This window comes from Eptatretus burgeri, chromosome 16, assembly GCF_056783735.1.
Source record: "Eptatretus burgeri isolate ZD-2024b chromosome 16, Ebu_testis_v1, whole genome shotgun sequence".
NCBI classification, from domain to species: domain Eukaryota; kingdom Metazoa; phylum Chordata; class Myxini; order Myxiniformes; family Myxinidae; genus Eptatretus; species Eptatretus burgeri.
The window spans coordinates 38,954,916-38,980,337 of record NC_140976.1 but is presented as its reverse complement, the minus strand read 5'-3'; the positions used below and the strand labels follow the sequence as shown (position 1 = coordinate 38,980,337).

Genomic DNA, 25,422 nt, shown 5'->3' with positions numbered 1-25,422 from the left:
TTGATGTCAATTTCACAATCCCATTGTTAATAAGAAAGGCACGTCGAACGCAAAAATGTATTCAGATCTACTCTGCCAATTCAGTAACAAACATGTGAGAGCAGACCTAGTCTCGAGCGATGTTTCATTCACTAACCCAACGGACTTCCTCAGGACAAAAGACCGCAGGCCTCAGCACATGTCCACATTTCAGGTCATATGCTGGTGTTCGAGGGAAATGGAGGAGTTGTTTTTCATCCCGACCTTACGCAAAAACTATTAATGTTGTAAATGGTGTTTTTCCTTGTATCCTACTTATTTGTATCTTGCTGTTCTTGAAGAAACATTTACACCCCAACTTTCAGCAAGGTCATTCAGAATATCTCCACTGGATCATCATCTATAACATAGAGAACATATGCCAAGATACCTAATATCACTTTGTGAGACTTGGGACTTTCTTCCTTGACTGCTTTTTTATTTTCAACAGTACCAGTTATACATATGCTTCAGTCTTGCATACAGCATCTGCTGAAACAGGTCTGGTTGTATTTTGCCGCATGAAGTAGCCTTCAAGAGCTTATACTTTGATGTCTATACACTTGTCATGCAAAATAAACCATATTTTTTGGTAAATTTTTTAAGACATGTCAATTAATTTTACTCGTACTTCATCCTGTCCAGTAGCTGGAAATGTTGGTAATGATGGGCTTTGCTCCGTTGATCCAAGTCTTTCCTTGGAAAATCAGAACTATTCAGTCTATAAGGCCGATGTCCATCGCTCATTGGAGTACTGCTTTCCACTATGGGCTGGCACCTCAGCATCACACCTGCCTCTCCTGCATTCTGTGGAATCCAAAGCTCTCAAAATTATTAGAATCTCCTGTGATGAGGATGAAGCACAAGGTCTGTTGCTGTCCCATTGGAGGCAGGTCGGTGGTCTTTGTTTTTTGTTTTTTTACCGCTTCTTTAACATTGCTCCCTTTGCTCTGTCTGACCCTTCCTGTCTACTCCAGGATGCGCATTCTTCCAGTAAACCACTTCTGGTTAAACTTCCAAAATCCAGGCTGTCTGCCCACCTCAACTCATTTATTCCTCGCTTCTCAGTTTATGGAACAACCTTCCAGAACTGATCCGTCTCATTTTTCCCTGCAAGGCTTCAAGCATCCACTGTACCACCATATGTTGTCATTTCCAATTCTGACCCATAATCTCTATTACCCCCATTAAGCTTTCCTAACCCAACCATCTTACTTGCTAGTTTCAGTGCTTCCTCCCCTCCTCACTCTTCTCTTTTCCTGTTCGTTCATTCCCTTGATGTTTGTCCCACTGTCGACTGTACCTTGCTCTTCCATGAGCCTCACTCCTGGAAAAAAAAATAAAAATTGTTGGAACTATTGCAGTTTCCCAAAGCCGAGAAGATAACACTGTTGCAATCACTTTAATTTGAACTCATAACCTTTTACCTGCAAGTTTACAGGCTGTTTAGTTGTATCATCACTGTACTTATCACAATTGTTGAAGTATTAAAAAAAAAAAAAATTCCAATATAATTTTGGCCAGTTTGGTATTCCTTCTTCCAGGATGTTGAGATCCTAAGTTCAAATCCCACATATTATGTTGATTTGTCCATTTTCTGCTGATGTTCTGAGCTTGAATAAAGCTCTACCATGTCCCTGAGAAAAATGTTTAAAATGTATCAATATGAAAATAAGTTAAATGGGTTCATTTATAATAGGGCTGGCAGGACATACTCGAGACTGGAGGTATGCACACTTGCCCTTGAGCTTGTATATCCTGAATTTGAATCTAGACCCAGCTCAAAACTGTCATCCTGGTGTTTTACAGTCAGGGTGAAGCATCTGTGTGTGCCGTCCCTTGGATGGACGTTAAACTGGGCGCCCCTTCTGCTTCCATTCGTTGATGGATGTTAAAGATCCCACGGTTTCCTTCACGAAGAGTAGGCGAGCTGTTGCCGGCACTCTGGAACAATTCCAAATTCTTGCCCTGATTGACTGCTGGGAAAGCAATGGCAAACCACTGAGTATAATCTGTGCCAAGAAACTGCTTCGGCAGCAGGAGCGTTCTTTAAAGAGTATGGTACAGCTTGTCATATCATCACCACTTACCAGGAGTTGTGCGACCAGGGTGTGGATCTGTCGTTTGGAGAGGTTCTGGGCTGAAAGGATTGAAACCTCAATGAAAAACCGTGCCCAGCTTATGATCCGGGCAGTTGGGAAATCAGTCAATTGCTTATATGTTAAGGGTATAACTTAAAATAAAATAGCTTTTGTAAGTACTTACCAGTACATAATATATCCGTGTGTGTGTGTGTGTGTGTGTGTGTGTGTGTGTGTGTGTGTGTGTGTGTGTGTGTTCTGCCTGGCTTCCTTCTTGGAACAATGGTGCAGTAATTGGTCTTTATTTTGATCATAATTCTGCCGTTGTTCACCACTGTCTCTTTGACTTCCTTCACTCATCTATTTGAATGTCACATTGTTCTTTTCAGGACAGAGATTGTTCGGTGAGACGGTCCTGGGTCTAACACAGGGTTCAGTGTCAGACCTGCTGGCGCGGCCAAAGCCCTGGCAGAAGCTGAGCCTAAAAGGACGAGAGCCCTTTGTTCGAATGCAGTTGTGGCTGAATGATCCACACAGTGTCGATCGTCTGCGCAATATGAAGCGAATGGAGAAGAAAGGTGTGTGTGGGAGAAATGGTGGAGGAACTTTGTTTGATTGGTATAAAACCTGAGGTTGAGATTGGATATCTGGAATGCCTCTCACTGTACATTGAGCAACAACTTTTTTACCCTTTCACTCCCTCCCTGGTCCTTATTGCACACCTTTAATCCATCAGCCTCTTTAAAGCGACGCAGCACAGTCATACCAGATGGTGAGAGCCCTGTGCCTCCACCGACCAGTCCAGCTCCTGCTGCAGTGAGTCCAGCACCGACGGGGCTCGCAAAAAAGGCTCGTGTTGTGTTGGCTCCTGAGGAGAAAGAGGCTTTAAAACGAGCATATGAAGAGGAGCCTTACCCATCGCAACAAACCATTGAAATGCTCGCAGCCCAGCTTGGTTTGCGCACATCCACAGTCATCAACTGGTTCCACAATTACAGGTATTGCCAATATCAATAACAAATACATCCCTTAAAATTTATTTGGACTCTTCAAATTAGCTTTCACAAGTTTTCAAGTTTACCCATCAGCTCACACCTTAGGTCACATGGCAACCTGGTGTATACCTATTTTTGGTTATTTCTTTTGTGGGCAATTTTGTTGGCGATAATGGCCATGACAGACGTATTTTAGTTGGACATGACATTTTTGAAGAGGGCCATTTAATCATGGATATTGTCTTAAGATTCCCGTTCTTATGAGACATCCCTCTGTTCGTGTGGATGGTGATTTTTTTTTTTTTTAGCTCACCTGGAACATCGTTCCAGGGAGCTTACGGGATGGCGCGAAGTCCGTCTGTCCGTCCGTCCTTCCGTACGTCCGTAAACACTTGCAACTTCTTCTCTGAAACTACACACACAATTTCAATGAAACTTGACCACAACCTTCATCACCTGGTATGTACCAAAGTCTGTTCATGGCATTAAAAAAAAAATCGGGCCCTGAGGAGGTTTACAGGGGGTTTGCACCCCAAAATAGGTATTTGCTTTCTTCTCAGAAACTACACCACAATTCCGGTGAAATGACCACAACCTTCATCACCCGTGATATACCAAAGTTTGTTCATGACATTAGAAAAAAAATTGGGGTTTAAGGGGGTGTGTGAGGAGGGGGGGGGTTGCCCCCCAAAATATGCATTTGCTTTCTTCTCAGAAACTACACACACAATTCCAATGAAACTTTACCACAACTTTCATCACCCGTGATGTACCAAAGCCTGTTCACGGCATTGAAAAAAACAAAAATCATGCGTTTCCCCTCAAAATAGGTATTTACTTTCTTCTCCATTACATATTTTGTGGGTCATCCATGCCGACCAGTGGTTTATTGATTATCTTATCCAGCCGCTACCAGGTGAGCGCCCAGAGGTATTGCCCATATTTTTATTAATTTCTGGCTCTGGCAAAACCAACAACAATAACGAAGGTTGGCAGTACTGGACATCACCACCGCTCAAAAGTGCAAACCTTGTGGAGAGCCACCTTCAGAGATTTGTTTTTCCACTTTGGTGTTGATGATGGGAACTTCTTTCAGAATTGAGTCAATGGAATTGTTTGATGTGTTGTGCAGGTCGCGTATACGGCGCGAGCATTTCATTGAAGAGATGCAGCAGAAGAGCCCGGGTCTTGAAGGAAGCTGCACGCCAAGAATGGCAAATGATGGTGCTGTGGATGATGCAGGACTAAGCCCAGATCGACCTCGTAGCACTGAGGAACAAAGGCTTAACGTGGAAGCTGACCAGTGCCAGGTGCTGCAGTTTGAATCCTATAGCCTTCCTCCTGCCTCCATTAAGCAAGAGATGGTCGAGGAGGAAGCAAGCGGTATTTGCTTTAGGAATGAAGGGCAAGAAGGCTTGCCATTACAAACCTTACATACACAAGTTATTGAAGTTGGATCTGGATCTGGGTCTGGGTCTGAAGGAGCTTATCTGGATGAAGGAGTCAAAGGTCAGCTGCCACTGCGTTCCAATACATTCTTTAGTGACCTACTCATGGCCAGAGCAACCTCAGCTGCTCTGCGCCTTTCCAGCCCAGAACCTCGCACAGTGGGCAAAGTGCTGAGCCCAGCAGTGCCTCTACTTCCATTCCTTCCCCTTTCTGCATCTTCCTCACCTTCTCCAGGATCATCTCCCAAACCAGAGGCAGAGGGTGGAAAAGGACCACTGGTATCTCCATTTCCCTCAGCATCACCATCCTGCCTTCCAATTTCGGGTGAAACGCCACCCCTGCCACCACCTCTGGTTCCCGGTGCCTCAACCCATTCTCCACTGCCACCTGGAGCCGGGCCTGGCACGAGAGGATCAAGCCCATTGGCCCAAGGGTCTGATGGTGCACTTGCAATGGGGTGGAAAGAGGGGAGTGTGCGCAAAGCACTACGTGATGAAGTAAAGGCCGCTAACTTGAACAGCATCATAAACCGGCTGGAAAAAGCTGCCAGCCGTGATGACTCTCCAGACTGGGAGTTCTGAGACCCTTTTCTGATTTTGCAAAACTCAGACTTTCGTTGACACCCCTTGGGCAGCAGGTGTCACTGATACCCACGGCTACCTGACAAGCAGGGGTCGGGTAGTCATCTGGGGCAAAAATCTGAAAGCACTTATCTAAGGCTGTACATTGTTTTTATCACTCATTTGGGGGGTGGGGGAGGGAGAAGGCTTTGTGGGGTGCAAAAAGAAAGCCCCACCTCCCCCATCCTCACCATTTTTCATATAAATAGATTTCTGTAGCTGAATGCGCATACCCTTTTTCCTAACTCAAAATTCCCTTCTATTCCTACTTGACACTCCAGAAGGATGCTTTTTGTCAAAAAAAAAGAAAATTTTATGAAGTAAAGAAAAGAAAAAAGATGAGAGGTAGAGAGAAGAGAGTTTCATTCGCTCTCTTTATTGTCTTCACACTTTCCTAGCTTATAGCACTTAGCACTATAGACCTGTGCAGGCGACTGATAATTATTTTAAAGAAAAATAAAAACTTAAGGACAGTGACGCCTTGTACAAATTTACATGATAATTATAATAATAATAATAATTATTGTTGTTATTATTATCATTGTTCTTATCATTTGTTTAATCCATGCAGGTTCCCAAAGCAGAACCCAAAATTGTTTTGTCTCGTGATGTATTTTCCTATCCCTCGGCTGTGCATTTGTTTTGAGTTCTGCCAAGAGAGCAGCCGGCTCGGTGAGCAAGTCGATGCGATGACGAGCTCTCGCTGTTTGTAATCAAGCGAATGTCCGAGGGAAGATGGGAGGGAGGGACGGGGGTGACAGGAAACCTGTCTGGATAAGTGGGAGAATATTCTGTGTACACAATGATATTTTTCTTCAAGGCTGTTTTAAAAAAGGCACAGATCTCAAAAAAAGAAAAGAAGACCAATGAGTACGAGATTCTTAAAAACAAGAAAAAAGGTACCCTTATTGAGTGATAATAATCGAGTAACAACTTGGAACCCAATTTTCACCCCAAAACTTTTGTTTTCCACTTTGTTACTTTTACCCTCTTTCTGAACATTTCAAAGCTATACGGTGTACTTGCCTGTCCGATGATGTTGATTTTAAATTTTTAGTCGGACAGACCTAGTATAAAAGCTTCTGGTAGAAGGGATTGTAGGCATGTGGAGGGAAGGGGTGTTAAGCAGGAATAACCCAGCAGGAATAACTGCCGATGAGATTCACACGGGGAGAAAAAAATTAATTGCCTCCAGCTCCAAGAGCGAAAATCAAGTTGCACTGAGCGAAACTCGGCAACGAGAAAAGTCACAATAAGTTGCTTTTATTATGTTTCTTATTAAAAACAAAAACAAAGGAACGGTTTTGGAAAGTCTAACTCTCTAAACAAACTTTTCCTTGTGTGTGTTTAAAAAACATGCACACAAAAAAATAAAAATACATGTTTTTGTACATGAACTTCACTGATTTACTATCGCCACACTGAAAGTGCAATGAAAGAGGACAGATGAACAATTGAGGCAGGACCATGTGAGTAATCTCCCATAACTGTCGGGCATGAAAGCTCATTTTTGCAAACACATCGTGACGTAGATTCTAAAGCACTTGCTTGAACACTCCAGGGTTTATAAGAAACTACCAGAGGATTATTATTGTTATTATTACTGATATCATTGTTATTGGGCGCGTCTGGACCTGGAGAGGCGCACAATTAGCCACTTAGCCTTATGGGAGAGATTGGGTGGGGGCAAGAGGAGGTGGGGGTGGAGAGAGAGGCACTTGCTTAATTATATTCTCACCAATAGGGAAAGACTACAGTTTTCTGTCGCTTTCTTTCTATGCATTAAGCGGCACCAGTTGGGCCAATGATGTCATGAATGCCAGGTGCTCTCCGCATGAGAGGATTTCAAAAGTTTTGAAAAGCTTTGAAAGTAGTGTTGACAAGGGAAATTTTCCTCCTCTGGTTCTACTGCATTACAAATGCAGCAGGTAGTTTTTGTAAACATTTTTTTAAACATAAGAGTCAAGCGCCAAGCCATTGCCCATAAATCTAGCCCGAGCCCCAGGTTTGGGTACACTCTCCACTTTTCTCACCTCCTGAATTCCTCGCACCATGAAGTGAACATTCTTCCCTCCACCACCTTACCCCTCACCCTGGTGGGTGTATGTTTTGTGTACTCCTAGTGTGTGGTGTGTTCACCCTGCACTCGCTGGGCATTTTTAGAGTTAGGTTTTATTAATTGAGCTGTTCTTCTTCTTCTTCTTCTTCTTCTCTCTCTCTCTCTCTCTCTCTCTCTCTCTCTCTCTCTCTCTCTCTCTCTCTCTCTCTCTCTCTCTCTCTCTCTCTCTCTCTCTCTCTCAGGCATGGCAGGATTACACAGGGGGGATAAGCTTTTGCCTTTTAGCAGATTTGAACACCTTTTAACTCTCCATTTTGGTTTCATTTCTACCATTATCGTCTTTCCTGCCATGCCAATTATTATAACTTGCACTGAGTAGCTTGTTTTGTAGATATTTATGCAATCTGAATGATAAATATTCTTCTTTTTTTTTTCTTCTTTTTTTTTTTGGTGTTCGGCATCAGATGAGTTCGTACGGTTATACCCAATATGGTTTAATAGTCTGCATGAGCATCGTGCGTTTCCACACTTCCCTTTAACGTATCACCGTAACTCCCTCGGAGCCGTTTTCCTTATATTTGCTGTTCGTAGCTTTATCACACGTATCACCCACAGGCGCCGATTTTAAAGTGTTTCTACACGACCCCGCACAGCGTTCAATGACAGCCTTTTTTGCTTAAATAGCCTCCTTTTAGTTGAAATATATACTGAAAAAACTTTTTGTTTCTTCGAGGGCCAATTCATTTTGTGACATACCTCAAAATGGTAACACGGTTTTCATGAGAATGAGTCATAATGGCACGGTGTGAAAACCTTCATTGTGCAAAAGCACTATGACATAACTACAGCTGCCTTTTCCCCCTCTTCTCTTCCTGCCCCCTCCTTATTGTGGTCAGAGTCTGCCATCAAGAAGAAACTGTCTTTCACGCAGTGTGGGCTTCACTAGAAAGCAGCTCGTTCAGGTTACCTTTTGTTATAAAAAAGAAAAAGAAATGGCAGCAGTTGTGTTGAGCTGCAATGTTACTGTTACCCCAAAACTTCCCTGCTCTCCTAACCTCGTACCTTTTCGCCGCCCTTTCCCTTCCCTTATTTAACTCGTGCTCAGAGCAATAGCGTTCATTGTCCGGGAGACGGCGTGCTGTAAGATTATGTACAACAAGATTTTATGTGTTGGGTTGGATTGAAGTAAACGCCCTTTTTGTAACAAGATTCGTGTGCGTTTTTATAATGCTGTTTTATGTTTTTCGACTTGTGACAATAAGTTCTCAGAATCACGACGTCAGCTCTTTGTTCCCTCTTCACTCCATTCATTGTTTACCTCCCCCGCCCCCTCCCCCAGACCCCTCCCATTCCATAAACTTATTGAGAATGATGTGTATAACTTTAGATGGTTTATGTGACCTTCAACTTGACATCTGAAGTGTGTGTGTGTGTGTGTGTGTGTGTGTGTGTGTGTGTGTGTGTGTGTGTGTGTGTGTGTGTGTGTGTGTGTGTGTGTGTGTGTGTGTGTGTGTATGTGTGTGTGTGTTATAAAATCTACATCAGCCTACTTCCACGACAGAGGATTAGGACCTCAACTCACATTGCTGGGGGTATTGGCATCCTTGCTAGGAGGATTCCCAGATGTGAGTTGGCATGTGTAAATTGTATACTATATATATATATATATATATAGATATACATATGTATAGACTAATAAATACCACCCGTCGCTTCGCTGATGGTAATACTAAATGGTGGAGGAAGAGGGAGAGAGGGGTGGGGAGAGTGAAGAGGTGGAAGGGAGAGGGAGCGAGGAGGGTTGGGGGAAGGGAAGACAGCGTGATGTGAGAGGAAGGGAAGGCAGACGTGCGGTGGAGCGTTAACTACAATTCATAGCGTCTCATCAAAATGATTCTGCATAGAATAACAGTGAAGATGGAAACAAAATAATGTCTGAAATTCATTTTCTACCGGTTATATTATAAACAGTCCGAAGCCAAACTCTCGTCCAGACATAAATACTGCCCGGACACGTCCAGAGCCAAGCTGGCCAAAGACAAACACTGCTTGGACATGTCCGGAGACAAACTCCCATCTGGACATAAACACGCCGGATGTTTTCAGGGACAGAGACAGACAGATAGAGGGGAGGGGATAGTGAGAGAGGATATGGGCGAGGAGGATGCTGTACTGTATTTAGAAACTGGTGTTGGCTTAGCGGTTAGGGTGGTAGCTTGGGATCCTAGGGTCCTGAGTTCAAGCCCCGTTTCCACTGAATTAACACCAGGGGGTTGATTCAGCCTGTCATCCTTCCGAGGTCGGCAACATGAGTACCAGTGTAGCAGCCAAAAGGCTGCACACGAAGGGAAGGGGTATTGACGGATTTATTAAATCTGGTACTTGTGTGGTGCAGGCCTGATGGGCCGAATGGCCTTCTGCACCTACATATATATATATATATATATATATATATATATATATATATATATATATATATATATATATATATATATGTGTGTGTGTGTGTGTGTGTGTGTGTGTGTGTGTGGTTTTTTTTTTTTTGCACTCAATGGTATTAATAATTGAACCACTCCAGTATTAATATTGCTTGACTTTTGAATGGTATTTCAATCTCAAGAAGACAGTGCACTGACTTTTTAATCTTCACTTCAATTCCTGCCTGACCATGAAGTAAAATGGGTTCATCGTTGATTTTCAAACTTAAAATTATTTTGAAGCAAATGAAGAGGTATCTTTGACAAACATGGTCTAACTGGTTGTGTAGCTGTGGACAAGCCACGAGTTTGTACCGGCAATAATGTCAAAAGACTCCATTAGACTAAATTACATGAAAGGTGGACCACCAAAGCGTGGGTGGGTGGGGGGTTGGTGATTTGTATGAATTCTAAGTCTTGAAAATAACAATCAGAACGTTTTCCAAAAGGCATGCAAAAACTCCTTGATCCTGGAATTCAACTTATTGGTGAAAGGTTCATCCTCCAACTGACCCGAAACATTCTTTAAAATTATGTGGACAGCAGGGTATGAGAGGGTGTTCTCCAAAACATGATTTTACAAGCCCATTTCCCCAATTTCTCACCCATCGAGTTTCTTTGCTTTGGACATAACAGACATCTGAGACGAGAAATGCAAAAACAATGCTGGGAATTTCTCCATAAGATCTTGGAAACCAGCAACACAAGATTATTTTGCAAAATGAATTCTCATAATGCATGCGCCATGTCACAAAGAAAAAGTATTGCAACAGCATTCCTGAATTTGAAAAGAACCCTTTGCTTGTGTGTGTATCATTCACATTTCGTTATAAAACTCAACGGGTGGGTGTCACAAGGCAGGACGAGGCCTACCCAGTGCCTAAAGCACCCGTCATTGCAATTTTTATTGATTTCAAGAACCGAGTTGTGATTTTGCAGCGTAATATATTTGCTTCACATCACCTTTGATGCAGTGGTATTATTATGTGGACTCATGTCCCCCAGGATAAATGACAATGGTGTCGAAAATCAGTATCCAGCCCAGAACCCAGACTTTAAAGGCAATCGAACCACTCCAGGACATCTTGGAAAAAATCACCTGCAGGCCAGATTCGATAAATCACAATACTCTGATGAACTTGCACTTGCTCTGATGGAGGGATGGTACATTATTAAGCCTGATATGTACTATATATGCCTTGTGTTGGCTTAATGGTTAGGGTGGTGGGCTTGGGATCCTTGGGTCCTGAGTTCAAATCCTCTCACGTTGAATTAATTCGAGGTGGGGTTGACTCAGCCTGTTATCCTTCTGAGGTCGGCAAAGTGAGTACCAGCTTGCTGGGATGATTGAGCCATTTGAACATCCTGTGTCGGAGTGGCGACCCTTCCAGGATTGTGCCCAATAGCCCACGAGACTGCTTCGGCATCACTGATGCTCTGTGCAGAGTATGATCCCGATGGATGGATGAATGTATGGATGGATATACTATATTTGATATGAAGTGTCAGCAGCAACGACATGCCTATTCTAAATTGATTAAATGGTTCTGAATTAATAACCGCCTGCATATTTCTTTACTGTCAAAATACTTTTGGTAATAGCATGCAAATTCATTATAAAAGCAAAGTGTTGAAATCAGAGCCGTCTCTTTAAATATCTCAAGCTTTCGAGACAGTCGAGGGTTTTCAATTATTGTTAAGGGTTTTCCTTATTTAGGATTTATAATTTTGATGAAAGCACCAGTTTGAATATATTGGTTATATTGCTTGATTAAAGTGCGTTATCAAAATAAGTGGGATAACAAACAGGGGTGGAACAATGAATGATGATGAAATTATGGTCAGCAAAAAAAGAATATATCAAGCCTGTTAAAATTTACAGATGATTTGCTGCACAATCCAAGAACATTTGGTGATGACTACCTGTCAAAGACGTCCGTATTCAAGAGGACTTTTTTTTGGGGGGGGGGGGAAGGAGCAAGAAGTTTTTGATGAATAAAGCCATTAAAAAGGACGTCCTAAACTGGCTCGTGTAAACATCTTTAAAGAATTGTACCCCACATGTACAAAAGCTGCTGCTCCATTGAGGTAAGCATGTATCCTCTTGAATAATAATAATGCAAAGTACCTGTATCTTTCTTGTAACATACATCAAGCTTCGATATGAGTATGAGTCCAGGTCAAATTTGAAGCATTTCCAGCTGTATTGAAGCACATGTTAATTTAAAATGCAAATTGCATAATAAATAGTATTTCCCTTTTCTCGACAAACCTGTGTTCACTTCTGTACTTCATTTTGACCCACAGTGGACGCAGTCTTGAGAATAATTATGGAAACTCAAATGATGCACCTAATGGGAATCGCAGGCAGGTGAGGTAGTCGCAGGCGAGTATTTTCAACAAATTGTCGTTCACGTATGAGTTACGGTCGTTCCATTTGATCCGGACTTGAACCACTTCCTAAATAAGCCGTCGAGCGATGCATTATCATCGCCTCTATTTCAACAGTTTGGGAACTTTTCACTTGACAAGAAAAATTATTCATTATCTGTTACATTTATTGTCTCTCTTGTGTCCATCTTGATTTTCAGCATGGGTGTTGAAGGATTTACGCAGCATGTTGGATTTTTTTTTTTCCAAAGTAGAATGTTTACTGTTGATTTTAATACCATGCGATCTGAATATATATATATTTTTTTAATCAAAAACTATAGTGGAAGTTAGTAAAATGTGGAAGTTGTTAGCCACAATGCAAATGTGCCTATTGTTCGGAAACACTTGGCTGTCATAGATGCGTGGCTTCATTGATGACCAACCGACATAGAAGACAACTGGCAATTAGGGTCAACGGGATATCGATTCAGTGGCAATTCTATACAGTACTTTCGTGCAGAGTAAGCGAATTGTCACTGGTACTTTGAACAAATTACTACTTCCTGTGTAAATTAGCTCAAGTTGAATGCTTGACGAAAGAATTGGGTGAAACTTCTCCGCTGACCTTACAACATCAGGTAAGATTAACTGAGGCCGTTAAAGAAGTATTATGTTGAAGTAGAGGACGCAAAAACAAACCAAATGAAACAAAATGCCATCCTAACAGTATTCGGCTTCGGTGGTGGAACCACCTTCCCGGGACTGTTAAATCCCACGCTTCCCTCCAGGGCATCAATAAGGTAGTGCACCAGTGTGACCACTCCTTGGCTTTTTTCACAAGATCTTGGCTATTCGTTGTTCACCTTGGCGTCTTGGTTTTCTATAGGTTTTCTTGGTTTATAGGTTTTCTATTATCATCGCTTTTCCGAAACCTTGCGAATTATTGGCTTTTTTCATTGGCTCACCTTGGCATTTATGAAAATGAGGAGTGGTCACACTGTAGTGCACCACCCACCATCCAATGTCATTGAATAGTGATGCACCGGAGCAAGGATGTAAATTGCTCAAGCAGGAAGCACCCCATACATATCTGAAATATCTTCGACCTCATGAACCTTACCTAACCTAACCCAAATGTGGCCTCACTGTCACTTAGCTCCTCAATAAGCCTCGATCATGTTCATGATTGTTTTTCCAAACATTTCAAGGAAAAGTATGTGGAAAACACAGAATTGCTGATGAGGTCAGCCATGATAAGTCACTACTTGACCACCATGCCCTGAAAGGTGTATCAAAAATGATGACACTATGACCTGGGTATATTTGTATTTCTCTGTTAACAAGGCAGTATATGATAACCAGCTCTCATGAAAAAAGGGACACTCAGGCTGGGTCGAAGAGGCTGCCATCGGCCTCCTTCCGGGGTGAATTAGCAGCACCACTCGTGGAGTGGTGAAACCCCCTAAAACTGTAAGGTTTTAAGTATTTGAATAAGCACTGAGGTTTCAAATATTTAAATAAGCAATGAGGTTTTGAGTATTTAAATGAACTATGAGGTTTTACATATATTTTAAACTTTGAGATTTTAAGTACAGTCAGGTCAGGTATGGGAGCATGCGCCGGAGCAGCACGTCGTACGGTACAGGTATTTAAATTTGTCCGAGATGGCTTCTGAGGCATCCAGTTTTTCCAAGGTATAAACGATTTATAATTCAATCAGTATACATGTAAGACGTCAAAATGCAAACGAATGTGGAGTGTCAAATTTTATAATAATTTGCATTGCAAAGCAAGTCATACATACTTAATTTTGTTTTTGCAAAAACTCCCTGCCCTCTGGCCCTTACACTTGGTTTTCAATCTTTACAAGGAGGTAAAGTGGGCCCATCATACTCTTACTACGTGTCGGATCGTTGCTACATAAGCTAGCCGACAGTACACTGAGTGAGCTTAGCTACAGCCAGTGCTGCTGTACATTATTTACTGTCTCAGCACAGTACACAGATAATAATTGTGTGTCACCAGGCTGGTGCGAATGGCCATTCTGGGACTGGAGACTTGTCAGGGAAGAAGGGCAGAGTCACTTTTGGTGGCAGGAGTCGGGATTGGCTGATGGCTCCACGCCAGGTACCGTGGCCGGATTGGATGACAAAGGACGTGACCACAAGTAACGTGGGCACCAATTGATGACAGAAAGGGGTGCCCTGATAGAATCCCCACCACTGGGAAATTCCATAAAAAAAACAAGGCGATGCCAGCTACTGCTCTCATGACTGTCTCTCATTGACTGACTGACTCGCCTTCTCTTTCTCTCTGACGCAATCTGTTGGTTGTAACTCTCGCTCTGGAAGCTTCGCTCACCAACTCGTACCAGAGTACGAACAAGCACCTGAGAGAGTTCATTCTGCCAGTGAACTGTCCCGTAGCCTGCTGAGTTCCACAACATCCCTATCTCTCACCTGCTACTTTGTTCTTGTGGATTGTGATTTGACTGTGACTCCCAAGGAAATTAGAGCTGTAGTTGCTTAAGTTTTGTCTTTGATGTGATTGTCTTACATGCAGGGATTTGTACCGTTTTTGTTCTCCTCGTCCTGGTCTCTTGTTTATTCATCAGATAATGTATTACCTGAAGCAGCCAGCCTGCATGTGTTTTTCCTGCTTCATGTTTGGTTTGGTTTAGAAAACCCCTTCAGGGAAAAATTTGATTATACAGGGTGTTTCAAAGGTTATAGTGCACTGAACAAAATACTTGTTTCATTTGTTTGTTAATCTTAAAATTACAATCTATGCTTGTTTACTTGCAGGTATCCTTGACTCGCTCAAGTGAGATACACACCAGCTGAGAGACAACTCGAGTTTCCTTCTCATAGCCGAATGTTAAAGGTTTATTCCAAAGGCAACTCATAAAGAATGGTCCTCACCTTGTACGAAAGAGTGTTTTTGGTGCAGCATGTTTTTCACAATGCTGGGAAGAGCATCACTGAGGTGCAGGATTTGTTTCAGAATAAATTTGGCAAAGGACGATTGCCTCATCAAAATTGTGAAAAAATCATTGATCGAAACGTTTGGGGAAACTGGTAACATTGCAGACAAGTCTCAAAATGGTTGACCAAAGGTTGGGACACGCATGGTATTGCAGGATACTGGCAACCGTTTGTATAAAAGCCCAAGAAAATTGCTCAGACGCTTGTCACAACAGGTAGGTGTCTCACGAACCTCTACATACAAAGCTGTACGGAATAAAATGAAGTTTGTTCCCTATAAAGTGTATGTTGTTCATGATCTTGCACAAGGAGATGCAGAAAAGCTGGTGAACTTCTGTCAATGGCTCAAATTTCAGAGTGGAAAAGGGGATCAGGTTTTAGATTGCACTTTTACGGATGATGCTTCCAGATACTTGGCTGCATGAATAGTGAGGACAGAATTTCAGCTCAGAGAAGCTCCGTGTAATCTTCGACAAAACATTGCGTGATTAAACGAGAATGACACAGCATACCTCCACAAGGCTGAATAGTTTACGTTTTGTATCCCACTGAAAGGTCGGATCTGAATCCGTACCTTAACCAAAATCTATTCCGCTTGTTCTTATCACCTAACCAACTCATCCATCTAGTTTAGTCATAACTCATCCACAACTTTGTGAGAAATCCTATATATCGTTTTTGGCATCATCTTTCAATGGTGAAGAATGACTTCTTCTTTTTTAAAACTTGCATCCGGATCTTCATCAAAATCGAATGGACTCATGCTTGTCACACACCCAACCTGTCCACTAAGTTTCATCCGATTCCGTCCTTACTTTTTTGAGATATCGTGCAATACTGCATGTCGTTTTTAGCCCTATCACACAATGGTGAAGAATCACTGAAAATCCTCAGATCCAAATCTGGATCTTCACCAAAATTTATTAAATTCGTCCTCGTCACACACCCAACCTGTCCACCAAGTTTCGTCTGAATCCGTCAATAAATTTTTGAGACATCGTGCTATATATAGTTTGGGCCCAATCTCTCAATGGTGAAGAATAACTTGAAAAATTCCAGTGTCTGGATCATCAGCAAAATCTAATCAATTCGACATTGTCACACACCCAACTTGTCCACCAAATTTTGTCCCAATCATTTCACAACTTTTTGAGATATCATGCTCGCAGACAAACAGACAGACAATGGTGAAAACACAACTTCCATCCAGCTTCGGTGTATGGTGTGCCCTTTCCAGAAGGCGTGTTATTGGAGAAATATTTTTTGAAGATACCATAATTTTCGAAAGGTACATTAATGATATTCTCCAGCAGTTTTTCAACGAACCAACCGAAGAGGAGAAACGACATAGATGGTTCCAGCAAGACGGTGCAACTTCACACAAAGCACATCCAAGCATGCATGCAGTCGGTAGAGTTTTTGAAGATCACATCATTTCTCTCGCTTTCTGGCCACCTCATTCTCCCGACTTCATACGTCCATACTGTTACGTCTGAGGGGGGGTATGCATTCAAAGGGTAATTAGGATGTTTAATTAGGTATGCCATACTGTTCGAGTTTACCAGGATCTCGATGTAATAAGTAGCAATTCAGTGGTGATAAGTTGTCTAGTAAATGTCCATTTCTTCAAGGGGGAAATGATAATTGTCACATAATGAGATAGGGAGACGGGTTAGGGTAAGTGTGTATGCGTAAACCCTTTTACTATTCCCTGTAGGGTTGCCGTGACGTAACAGGACAGTGCTGCCGATGGCTCCGCCCCTTGATCACGATTGGCGGAAGGCGACGGCGGAGGGCCAATAAAACGGCTCGATTGGAAGTGACGAGGACTTGAGGATAAAAAGGTTCTGTTCGGGAAAAGAAGTGAAAGAAGAGTCATAAAAAGAAAGCGTCTTGTCGAGGCTGTGGGTCTCGGAGTGCGCTCTCTCGTTGTGCTGGTTCGTTCCTCCATTCGTCGTGTCTCGTGGCCTTGCTGTGCCTCGTGCCTCACCTCGGCTGGCTCTGGAGTTCTGCTGGCTCGGAGTACGGGACCGAACGGCGGGCGGACCTGCCTCCCTCTCCTGCTCGCATATTGGCGCCAGAACTGGCTCCGTGGCGGCTGTGAGCGGACTTGGGCCGACACCAGGAGGTCGACACCACCAGGAACAGCACCACGGTGTCTCCTGCCCCTGACAAGCGCAACGCCAGCTCGTCCGGCGCCAATCCAGGGACTGTTGCGTCGATACCACGGGCCAGCCTGACCACCAGGACCAGCTACGGTGTGTGTGTGTGTGTGTGTGTGTGTGTGTGTGTGTGTGTGTGTGTGTGTGTGTGTGTGTGTGTGTGTGTGTGTGTGTGTGTGTGTGTGTGTGTGTGTGTGTGTGTGTGTGTGTGTGTGTGTGTGTGTGTGTGTGTGTGTGTGTGTGTGTGTGTGTGTGTGTGTGTGTGTGTACCTGGCGCCTTAGAGGGTTTGAGATTTGTATATCCATTGGAATTGTTTGTGTTTTCCCCACGCCCGAACCCACACCACCATCCCGTCGAATCGCCCCGGATCCCTCCTCTTGTCGAGTCTTATTATTATTTCTGGTTAGAGAAATAAACATTATTAACTCAGTGAAAAGCGACTCGTGCCACCTTCCTCGGCCCGTTTGCTGTGGAGCGATTAAAACCGCCATCTTTGGGTTATAAAAAAAATAAACCGCCTCCATCGTTTCGGCTCATTCTACGTTGGCGGGACTGTTCAAGTCCCGTGGATGTCACATTGGTGTCGGGTGTTGGATGTTCGAACCCCTCTAAGTTATATTTGGTATCGGGAGAATATACCAGGATTAAAATCTCGCCACGAATTGGAATATAAAATTACTACAGAAAAGCGCGCGAGCGCGGGAAATTTTTGGCGGGATTTTTCAAATTAAATTTAATTGGCGGCAAACGGGACTTCTGCACCATGGCGGATATGCAGATGTTGGAGGAGGAAGGCCACGTGTCTGGCAGCGAGTCGGGGGAAGAAGGGAGAGACGGGGGTAGGATCGGAACCTCCCCCATTCCGAGCGTGGACCGTACTTCATTGCCCGTAATGGAGCCGGCAGCACCGGAAACCGGCGCGATGTCGATCTGGACAATGTTGGAACGTTCAATGAGTGCAATTACAGCACAGAGGGCAGAAATGACGGAACAAATGGCAAATCAATTCGTGACACAGAGGGCAGAAATGACAGATCAATTGGGGGTAATGGGGGAACAGTTGGGTGCACGGATTGATTGATTTAAGGGATGAATTGGGGGAAAAGATGGAGAAAATGAAAACTGAGATGCAGGAGTGTGTGGATGTTCAATTGGGGGAAATACAAAGTAGATTGGAGGGGGAAAATATACGGAAAAAAATTGGTAGATAAAATTGATGCAACGAACATTTGGGTTGATAAAGTGGATGAAGGCCTGGAACGTCATCGTGCCTGTGTGGATGCTCGTATGCAGCTGCAAGTAGAAGAGTGGGGAGAGCTGAGGAAGCAAGGGATGAATTTGGCGGAGGAGGTAAAAGGATTCGAGGCTCGTTTGGACGAACAAGATACAATTATGAGCCAAGATGAAGTCTTGGATAAAGGCCTGGTAGAGCCGTCTTTTGTATGTAGAGTGTCCAGGTTGGTTGAGGAGCAGCTACAAACTCGTGACGGAGCCTTGGAGGAGGTTGTGCGGGCCCAGAAGATCCTGCGGGAAGAGGTGAATCGGTCCATTCAACGTTTGGAACAGGAGGCAAAATTGACCCATGAGACCCTCACCACAAAACATCTTTGGCCACAGTGGGCTCCGAAATTGGATACGCAGCCACAAGGGTGTTTGATCCCTGGGCTGGATTCGGACAAGGGAGAAACTGGGAAGCGGGCCACCGGAAAAGTGATCCCCCTGGTAAATTTTGACGGGTCAGGGAGCGTTGAAGCTTTTCTGACGCAATTTGAGTGCATTTCCCGACTAAACGGGTGGAATGAGCGGGAACGTACAGGGAATTTGGTGGCAACGTTGCGGGGACCAGCCGCAGATGTGTTAAACGTGATCGCGGAGGGGATGTTGACCAGATCCCACATTTGCGAGGCGTTGAGCCGTCGGTTTGGGTTCGCAGCAAACTATGATCTGGTGTGGGCCCAGCTCCAGCACCGCAGATTAAAGCCAGGTGAGACAGTGCAGGAGCTGGCACAGGACATTTACCAATCAGTCAGGATCGCGTATCGGGACCTTACAGTGGAGGCGTGGGACAGACTGGCACTAGAGAAATTTTTAGCTGCTCTTCCTGACCCTGAGGTCCGAGCGCTAGTGGAGCTACAGGATCCACCCACTGTGCACCGAGCGGCCGAGTGCGCGGCCAGGCTGGCCTCGTGGAGTCGGCCGGGTCCGGTGCCAGAGAGGCCATCGGTGACGGTCCGACAGGCGGAGATCCAGGATCAGGGAGAGGGGCTGGGAGAAATTGGCATTACCCAAATGTTTCAGGAAATTTGCCAGAAACTGTCAAGTTTGATAAGGGGTAATTCGGTAGTTGGTGCGCCAAAGCGGCGGGGTCCAGCCCAGCCAATAGAGCAATTTGATTGTGGCCGAGGGGGTCCGGAACCGGAAGAGACATTACACAGATACCCACGGGGGCCTTTTATGGGGAGTTGTTTCCGGTGCGGGCGAAGAGGACACATGCAACGATATTGCCGGTACCCGGCGATGGAGAGACCCTCCAATAGACTTTCAAGCCCGGAGAGGATGAATCCTCCTGCTGAACCGCCAGGTCTATCCGAGGTGCCCTTACCTAGGTCGAGTCCGGAAATCACTGTCGGGGGTCGGGGAGACTAGATCGGGCTGAGCATATAGGGCCATGCTCGGCTGGTGAGATTGTGGCGAAGTGCCCTCCTTTGGTGAAAATAGTGAATTGTGGGAAAATTGGCATGGGTTTTTTTAAGTTCTGCTGGGTTTTAGAGTGACAATAGGGACAGTGGGTAATTGGAAACAAAGCGGGCACGAGTGGCTGTCCAATGGCTGGTGCGTGGATCGGGTGAGAAGTGCTGTGTGAGTTGTTTTAAGTTAAGAAGTGAAATGTATGGTGCACACATTGATTTTTTTATTGGACATGGTGTGGTAACAGGGAAGGTCATGGTCGGTGAAGTGTTAGAAATGCAGGTGTCACATGTAAGGCCGATGGGGTGGGGGGAGTCATGTGGGTTTTGTGGGTGGGGATGATGTGCTTGTCCGCAGGGATTGCTGAAGCTCACGGTGAGCGGGAATTGCGACCCCCTTCAAGGAGATTCACCCCTGGTGGCTAATGGTGACACAGTGTCTGGAGGCAACTGGGAGAGGGTCTGGTTGGGCGGCCAAGGCAGGTCGGACCTTGGCAACCCAGGAAGGCCAGATGAGCCAGTGAGACCCCTTCCAGTGTGTTGTACGGGGTGAGAGCTGATGGCTACCAGGGGGTGGGAATCAAAGGGAGCGGGGCGGAGAAACGTCCGGGTTGGACTAAAGCTTACCTGTGGGCATGGTTGCACCTGAGATGCCCCCATCATCTTGTGGTAACGCACCCCACGGCCATGACGGGATTCAGCCTGCATCATTAAAATGTGGACCATGACCGAGAAATGTGATGATGACCATGGTGTGAGTGTTGTGAAGATGTGTGAGTCCCACTCGATCCCGCACCACTTGACATGTGCAGCAAGGGCATGATGTCTGCATAATTTTGGGGTCAAGCAAATTTGAAAATTGGCTCCCCAGGTCACGCTGGGTCTATTAGCATCCACTGGGGTACGCGGTCACGTCTAAATATCCCGTGAATAGTGTCGTTAAAGGCCCAGTCACACCTTGACATTTTAGCCAGGAATGGCAACATATAAAAATGCACATAAAACGTTGGCGTACGCTGAAGTTTTGAGTTTTTTTTTAAGTTTTGGTCGTACTCAACGTGTTGGTCGTATGCATAACGTATTAGTAACGGGCACAGAACGTTTCGTTGTGTTAAAGATGACTTATACCAACGAATGCTTAGCCTGTTGTCGGCGTTCACAACCTATGCTTAACGATAGTTTAACTTAGTCATAGCGCGCTGCACGTATCGCCGACAAACTCGTGGCGTTCTCTGTTAAAAAGCTTCCGCACGCAGATTTAAATCATAACCGCCTTAAAATTGGAAGTGTCAACATCACAGTTACACCTTGACGATTTAGCCAGCGTATGCCGACCTATGAAAAATGTGTCTAAAACGCTGAGACACGTCGAATACGGTATGGGTAAGTTGTGTATACGTTAGGAGCATGATGAAAAACAATGAAGTAATATTAAAAAAATGACCGTTTTTACAGCCATTTTTCCCTGCTGTGCAGGGGTTAGGCTTTTTCTTGAGGCAATGTTTTATGGCCGGATGCCCTTCCTGACGCCAACCCTGGTCGCCTCTTACGACACACAGGGATATGGTACACCTATTCTAACCGGGGCATACACCGGGACCAGTACACTGGTACTCACTTCGCCGACCTCGGAAGGATGACAGGCTGAGTCAACCCCCTGGTGTTAATTCAGCAGCCAACGGGGCTTGAACTCAGGACCCTGGGATCCCAAGCCACCACCCTAACCACTAAGCCAACACCAGGCTTGATGAAAAACAATGAAGTACGCTGGCATATTACGTGGTACGTCTAGTACGTCGTGAAATTTCAAGCATGCTGAAAATTTTTACGATGTACTCGACGTATGGCTCACAAGTTCCGCATATGCTGGCATAAGTTCTCGGCACGCTCTGCAATCGTTTACACACGTCAGCCACACGTTACTTGTGAGTTACTCAGAAGTCGAATGCGTCGAGGTAATGTTTAGCATACCCGAAACTTAATTTTTAACCTACGAGTAACGTGCTTTGAGCCTATTAGTAGCGTGCATTGAACCTTTGAGTAGCGTGCTTTGAACCTATGTTTAATGTATCTCAAACGCACATTGGCGTATGAAGACGAATTTGATTGACGTCTTCCGGACGACCACAGAACTTGCTGAACGTGTTTCTAACTTACATCTACCGTATAATGGCGTATTGGCATCGTTTAGGGGAATTGGTATATACAAATGGACTTCACAAGAGGAACCCGTCAGTGTTCAAGACTCCATGTTGAGTAGATGTCAATGTCAGTTGCAGTGGCAGTAGCAGTAGTAGTTCGAGAGAATTTAGTGATGTCGATGTTAGTAGTAGTAGTAGTAGTAGCAGTAGTAGTAGTTCGAGAGAATTTAGTGATGTCGATGTTAGTAGTAGTAATAGTTCGAGAGAATTTAGTGACGTCGATGTTGGTAGTAGTAGTAGTAGTCGTAGTTCGAGAGAATTTAATGATGTCGATGTTATTAGTAGTAGTATTTCAAGAGAATTTACTGATGTCGATGTTGGTAGTAGTAGTAGTAGTAGTAGTAGTACTTTCAAGTAACGTGTTGCTAAGTATGAACAACGTCCGTGTAGCGTGCTTACAAAACGTTACTCATAGGTTAGAAATAAGTTTCGGGTACGCTAAACATTACCTCGACGTGTTTCGACTTATGAGTAACTCACAAGTAACGTGTTTCAACGTGTGTCAACGATCGCATAACGTGCCTACAACTTATGGCCAGCGTAGTGGAACGTGTGAGTCATACGCTGGCATACGTCGTAAAATTTCAAGCATGAAAAAATTCGAGGAAAACCCAAAAGTTCAACGTTTCAAGCCAGAGTACTACCACTTATGACAGTGTTTTTCAGCATGGTCTTAACATATACAAAACGTACCCACAACGCATTCGACGTGTACCAGCGTTTTACACAAATTTTCCAAAAATCGGCATAAGCTGGCTAAAACGTCAAGGTGTGACTGGGCCTTAAGGCTTAGAGTAGGAATGTAAAGTAGAAGTGTTGTGTTTTTGTGGAACCTTTTGTTTCCCCTCCCCAGATCACTGGAAGAGTGTTGGACAAGAGCGATGATCCAGAGGATGGAGTGCAACTTCGCTCAGTGCTCTCATGTGATAAAATAAAAAAATGAATGATTGTTTCGGCAAGGATAAGGCCATAAGGGGGTAGTACATTAAGCAGGATAGGTAAGTTAGCTGCGGCTCGCTGCCCATTGCCCCTCCTACTTTATTTCGTTAGGTTAATTAGGTGTGAGTCAGTAAGTGTTAAGGCTGGTACGGTAGCGCCTGTGATATACCTTGCAGGAGCTGCGGTACCAGAGGAGGGGGCAGTGTTACGTCTGAGGGGGGGTATGCATTCAAAGGGTAATTAGGATGTTTAATTAGGTATGCCATGCTGTTCGAGTTTACCAGGATCTCGATGTAATAAGTAGCAATTCAGTGGTGATAAGTTGTCTAGTAAATGTCCATTTCTTCAAGGGGGAAATGATAATTGTCACGTAATTAGATAGGGAGACGGGTTAGGGTAAGTGTGTCTGCGTAAACCCTTTTAGTATTCCCTGTAGGCTTGCCGTGACGTAACAGGACAGTGCTGCGGATGGCTCTGCCCCTTGATCACGATTGGCGGAAGGCGACGGCGGAGGGCCAATAAAACGGCTTGATTGGAAGTGACGAGGACTCGATTATAAAAAGGTTCTGTTCGGGAAAAGAAGTGAAAGAAGAGTCATAAAAAGAAAGCGTCTTGTCGAGGCTGTGGGTCTCGGAGCGCGCTCTCTCGTTGCGCTGGTTTCTTTCCTTGATTCGTCGTGTCTCGTGGCCTAGCTGTGCCTCGTGCCTCACCTCGGTTGGCTCTGGAGTTCTGCTGGCTCGGAGTACGGGACCGAACGGCGGGTGGACCTGCCTCCCTCTCCTGCTCGCATCTTGGCGCCAGAACTGGCTCCCTGGCGGCTGTGAGCGGACTTGGGCCGACACCAGGAGGTCGACACCACCAGGAACAGCACCACGGTGTCTCCTGCCCCTGACGAGCGCAACGCCAGCTCATCTGGCGCCAATCCAGGGACTGTTGCGTCGACACCACGGGCCAGCCTGACCACCAGGACCAGCTACGTTTTGTTTGTGTGTGTGTGTGTGTGTGTGTGTGTGTGTGTGTGTGTGTGTGTGTGTGTGTGTGTGTGTGTGTGTGTGTGTGTGTGTGTGTGTGTGTGTGTGTGTGTGTGTACCTGGCACCTTAGAGGGTTTGAGATTTGTATATCCATTGGAATTGTTTGTGTTTTCCCCACGCCCGAACCCACACCACCATCCCGTCGAATCGCCCCAGATCCCTCCTCTTGCCGAGTCTTATTATTATTTCTGGTTAGAGAAATAAACATTATTAACTCAGTGAAAAGCGACTCGTGCCACCTTCCTCGTCCCGTTTGCTGTGGAGCGATTAAAACCGCCATCTTTGGGTTATAAAAAAATAAACCGCCTCCATCGTTTTGGCTCATTCTACGTTGGCGGGACTGTTCAAGTCCCGTGGACGTCACAATACTTTTGTATGAGAAATATAAAGCTCAAAAATACAGTCTATGCAAACAGTCCTTGTACGACAAAAGAGCTGAAGACAAACATTTCAGAAGCTATCCAGGCTGAAGAACTGCAGCAAGTGGTTTCAAAACACCTGTAGACGTGTCCAACTTTGTTGACAAATGAAAGAGTCGCACTTTCAGAAATTTTCATTAATTTACTGTAACTGTTTCAGAATTTTCAAATCTTCTGTTACCTCTGATGTCTGTTGTATTTAACAATAAATACTTTTATCTGCAAGACTTGTCTTTTTGCACAAGAGGTGCTAAGTTTCTACTGCATGGTTTCTTTTGAAATACCCTGTGAAAGCAGATCTATAACCGACTGGATTCACAGCGCCTTCAGAAAGTATTCACACCCCTCGACTTTTGTCACATTTTGTTGTGTTAAAGCCTGAATTTAAAATGGATTTCATTTAAATTTTTTGTCACTGACCTCCACAAAATACCCCATAAATGACAAAGTGAAAAAATGTTTTAAGAAATTTTTATAATTAACAGTGAAAATATGAAATGTCTTGCGTCAATTTGTATTGAACCCCTTTGCTATGACATTCCAAATTGAGCTCAGGTGCACCCAATTTCCTTTGATCATCCTTGAGATGTCTCTACAACTTGATTGGAGTCCACCTGTGGCCAATTCAATTGATTGCACATGATTTAGAAAGACACACACCTTTCTATATAAGGTCCTACAGTTGACAAAGCATGTCAGAGCAGAAAGTCGACCATGAAGTCCAAGGAACTGTCGGTAGAACTCAGATAGAATTGTGAGGAGGCATAGATCTTGGGAAAGGTATAAAACAATTTCTGGAGTATTGAAAGTTCCCAAGAGCACAGTGAGCTCCATCATTAGGAAATGGAAAGAATATGGAACTACCAAGACTCTACCTCAAGCTGGCTGTCTGACCAAACTGAGCAACTTTGCCAGAAGCACCTTG

At 44.4% G+C, this 25,422-nt stretch overlaps 1 protein-coding gene across 14 annotated transcripts in view; it reads left to right on the top strand.

The window, feature by feature from the left end:
- The window catches only part of LOC147010889 (homeobox protein cut-like 1), a 379,867-nt gene extending 355,133 nt beyond the window's left edge, over positions 1-24,734 (top strand). For 12 of the 14 annotated variants that reach the window (XM_085860296.1, XM_085860299.1, XM_085860292.1 and 9 more), the window contains 3 exons: positions 2,489-2,677; positions 2,836-3,097; positions 4,227-8,431. In XM_085860296.1, the coding sequence (XP_085716422.1) occupies positions 2,489-2,677; positions 2,836-3,097; positions 4,227-5,124 (1,349 nt within the window). In that variant the 3' untranslated portion in view covers positions 5,125-8,431. Of the gene's footprint in view, positions 1-2,488; positions 2,678-2,835; positions 3,098-4,226; positions 8,432-14,876 lie in introns of those variants that run through there. The other 2 variants (XM_085860303.1, XM_085860302.1) reach the window with 2 other exon arrangements.
- The last annotated feature ends 688 nt before the right edge of the window (positions 24,735-25,422 follow it).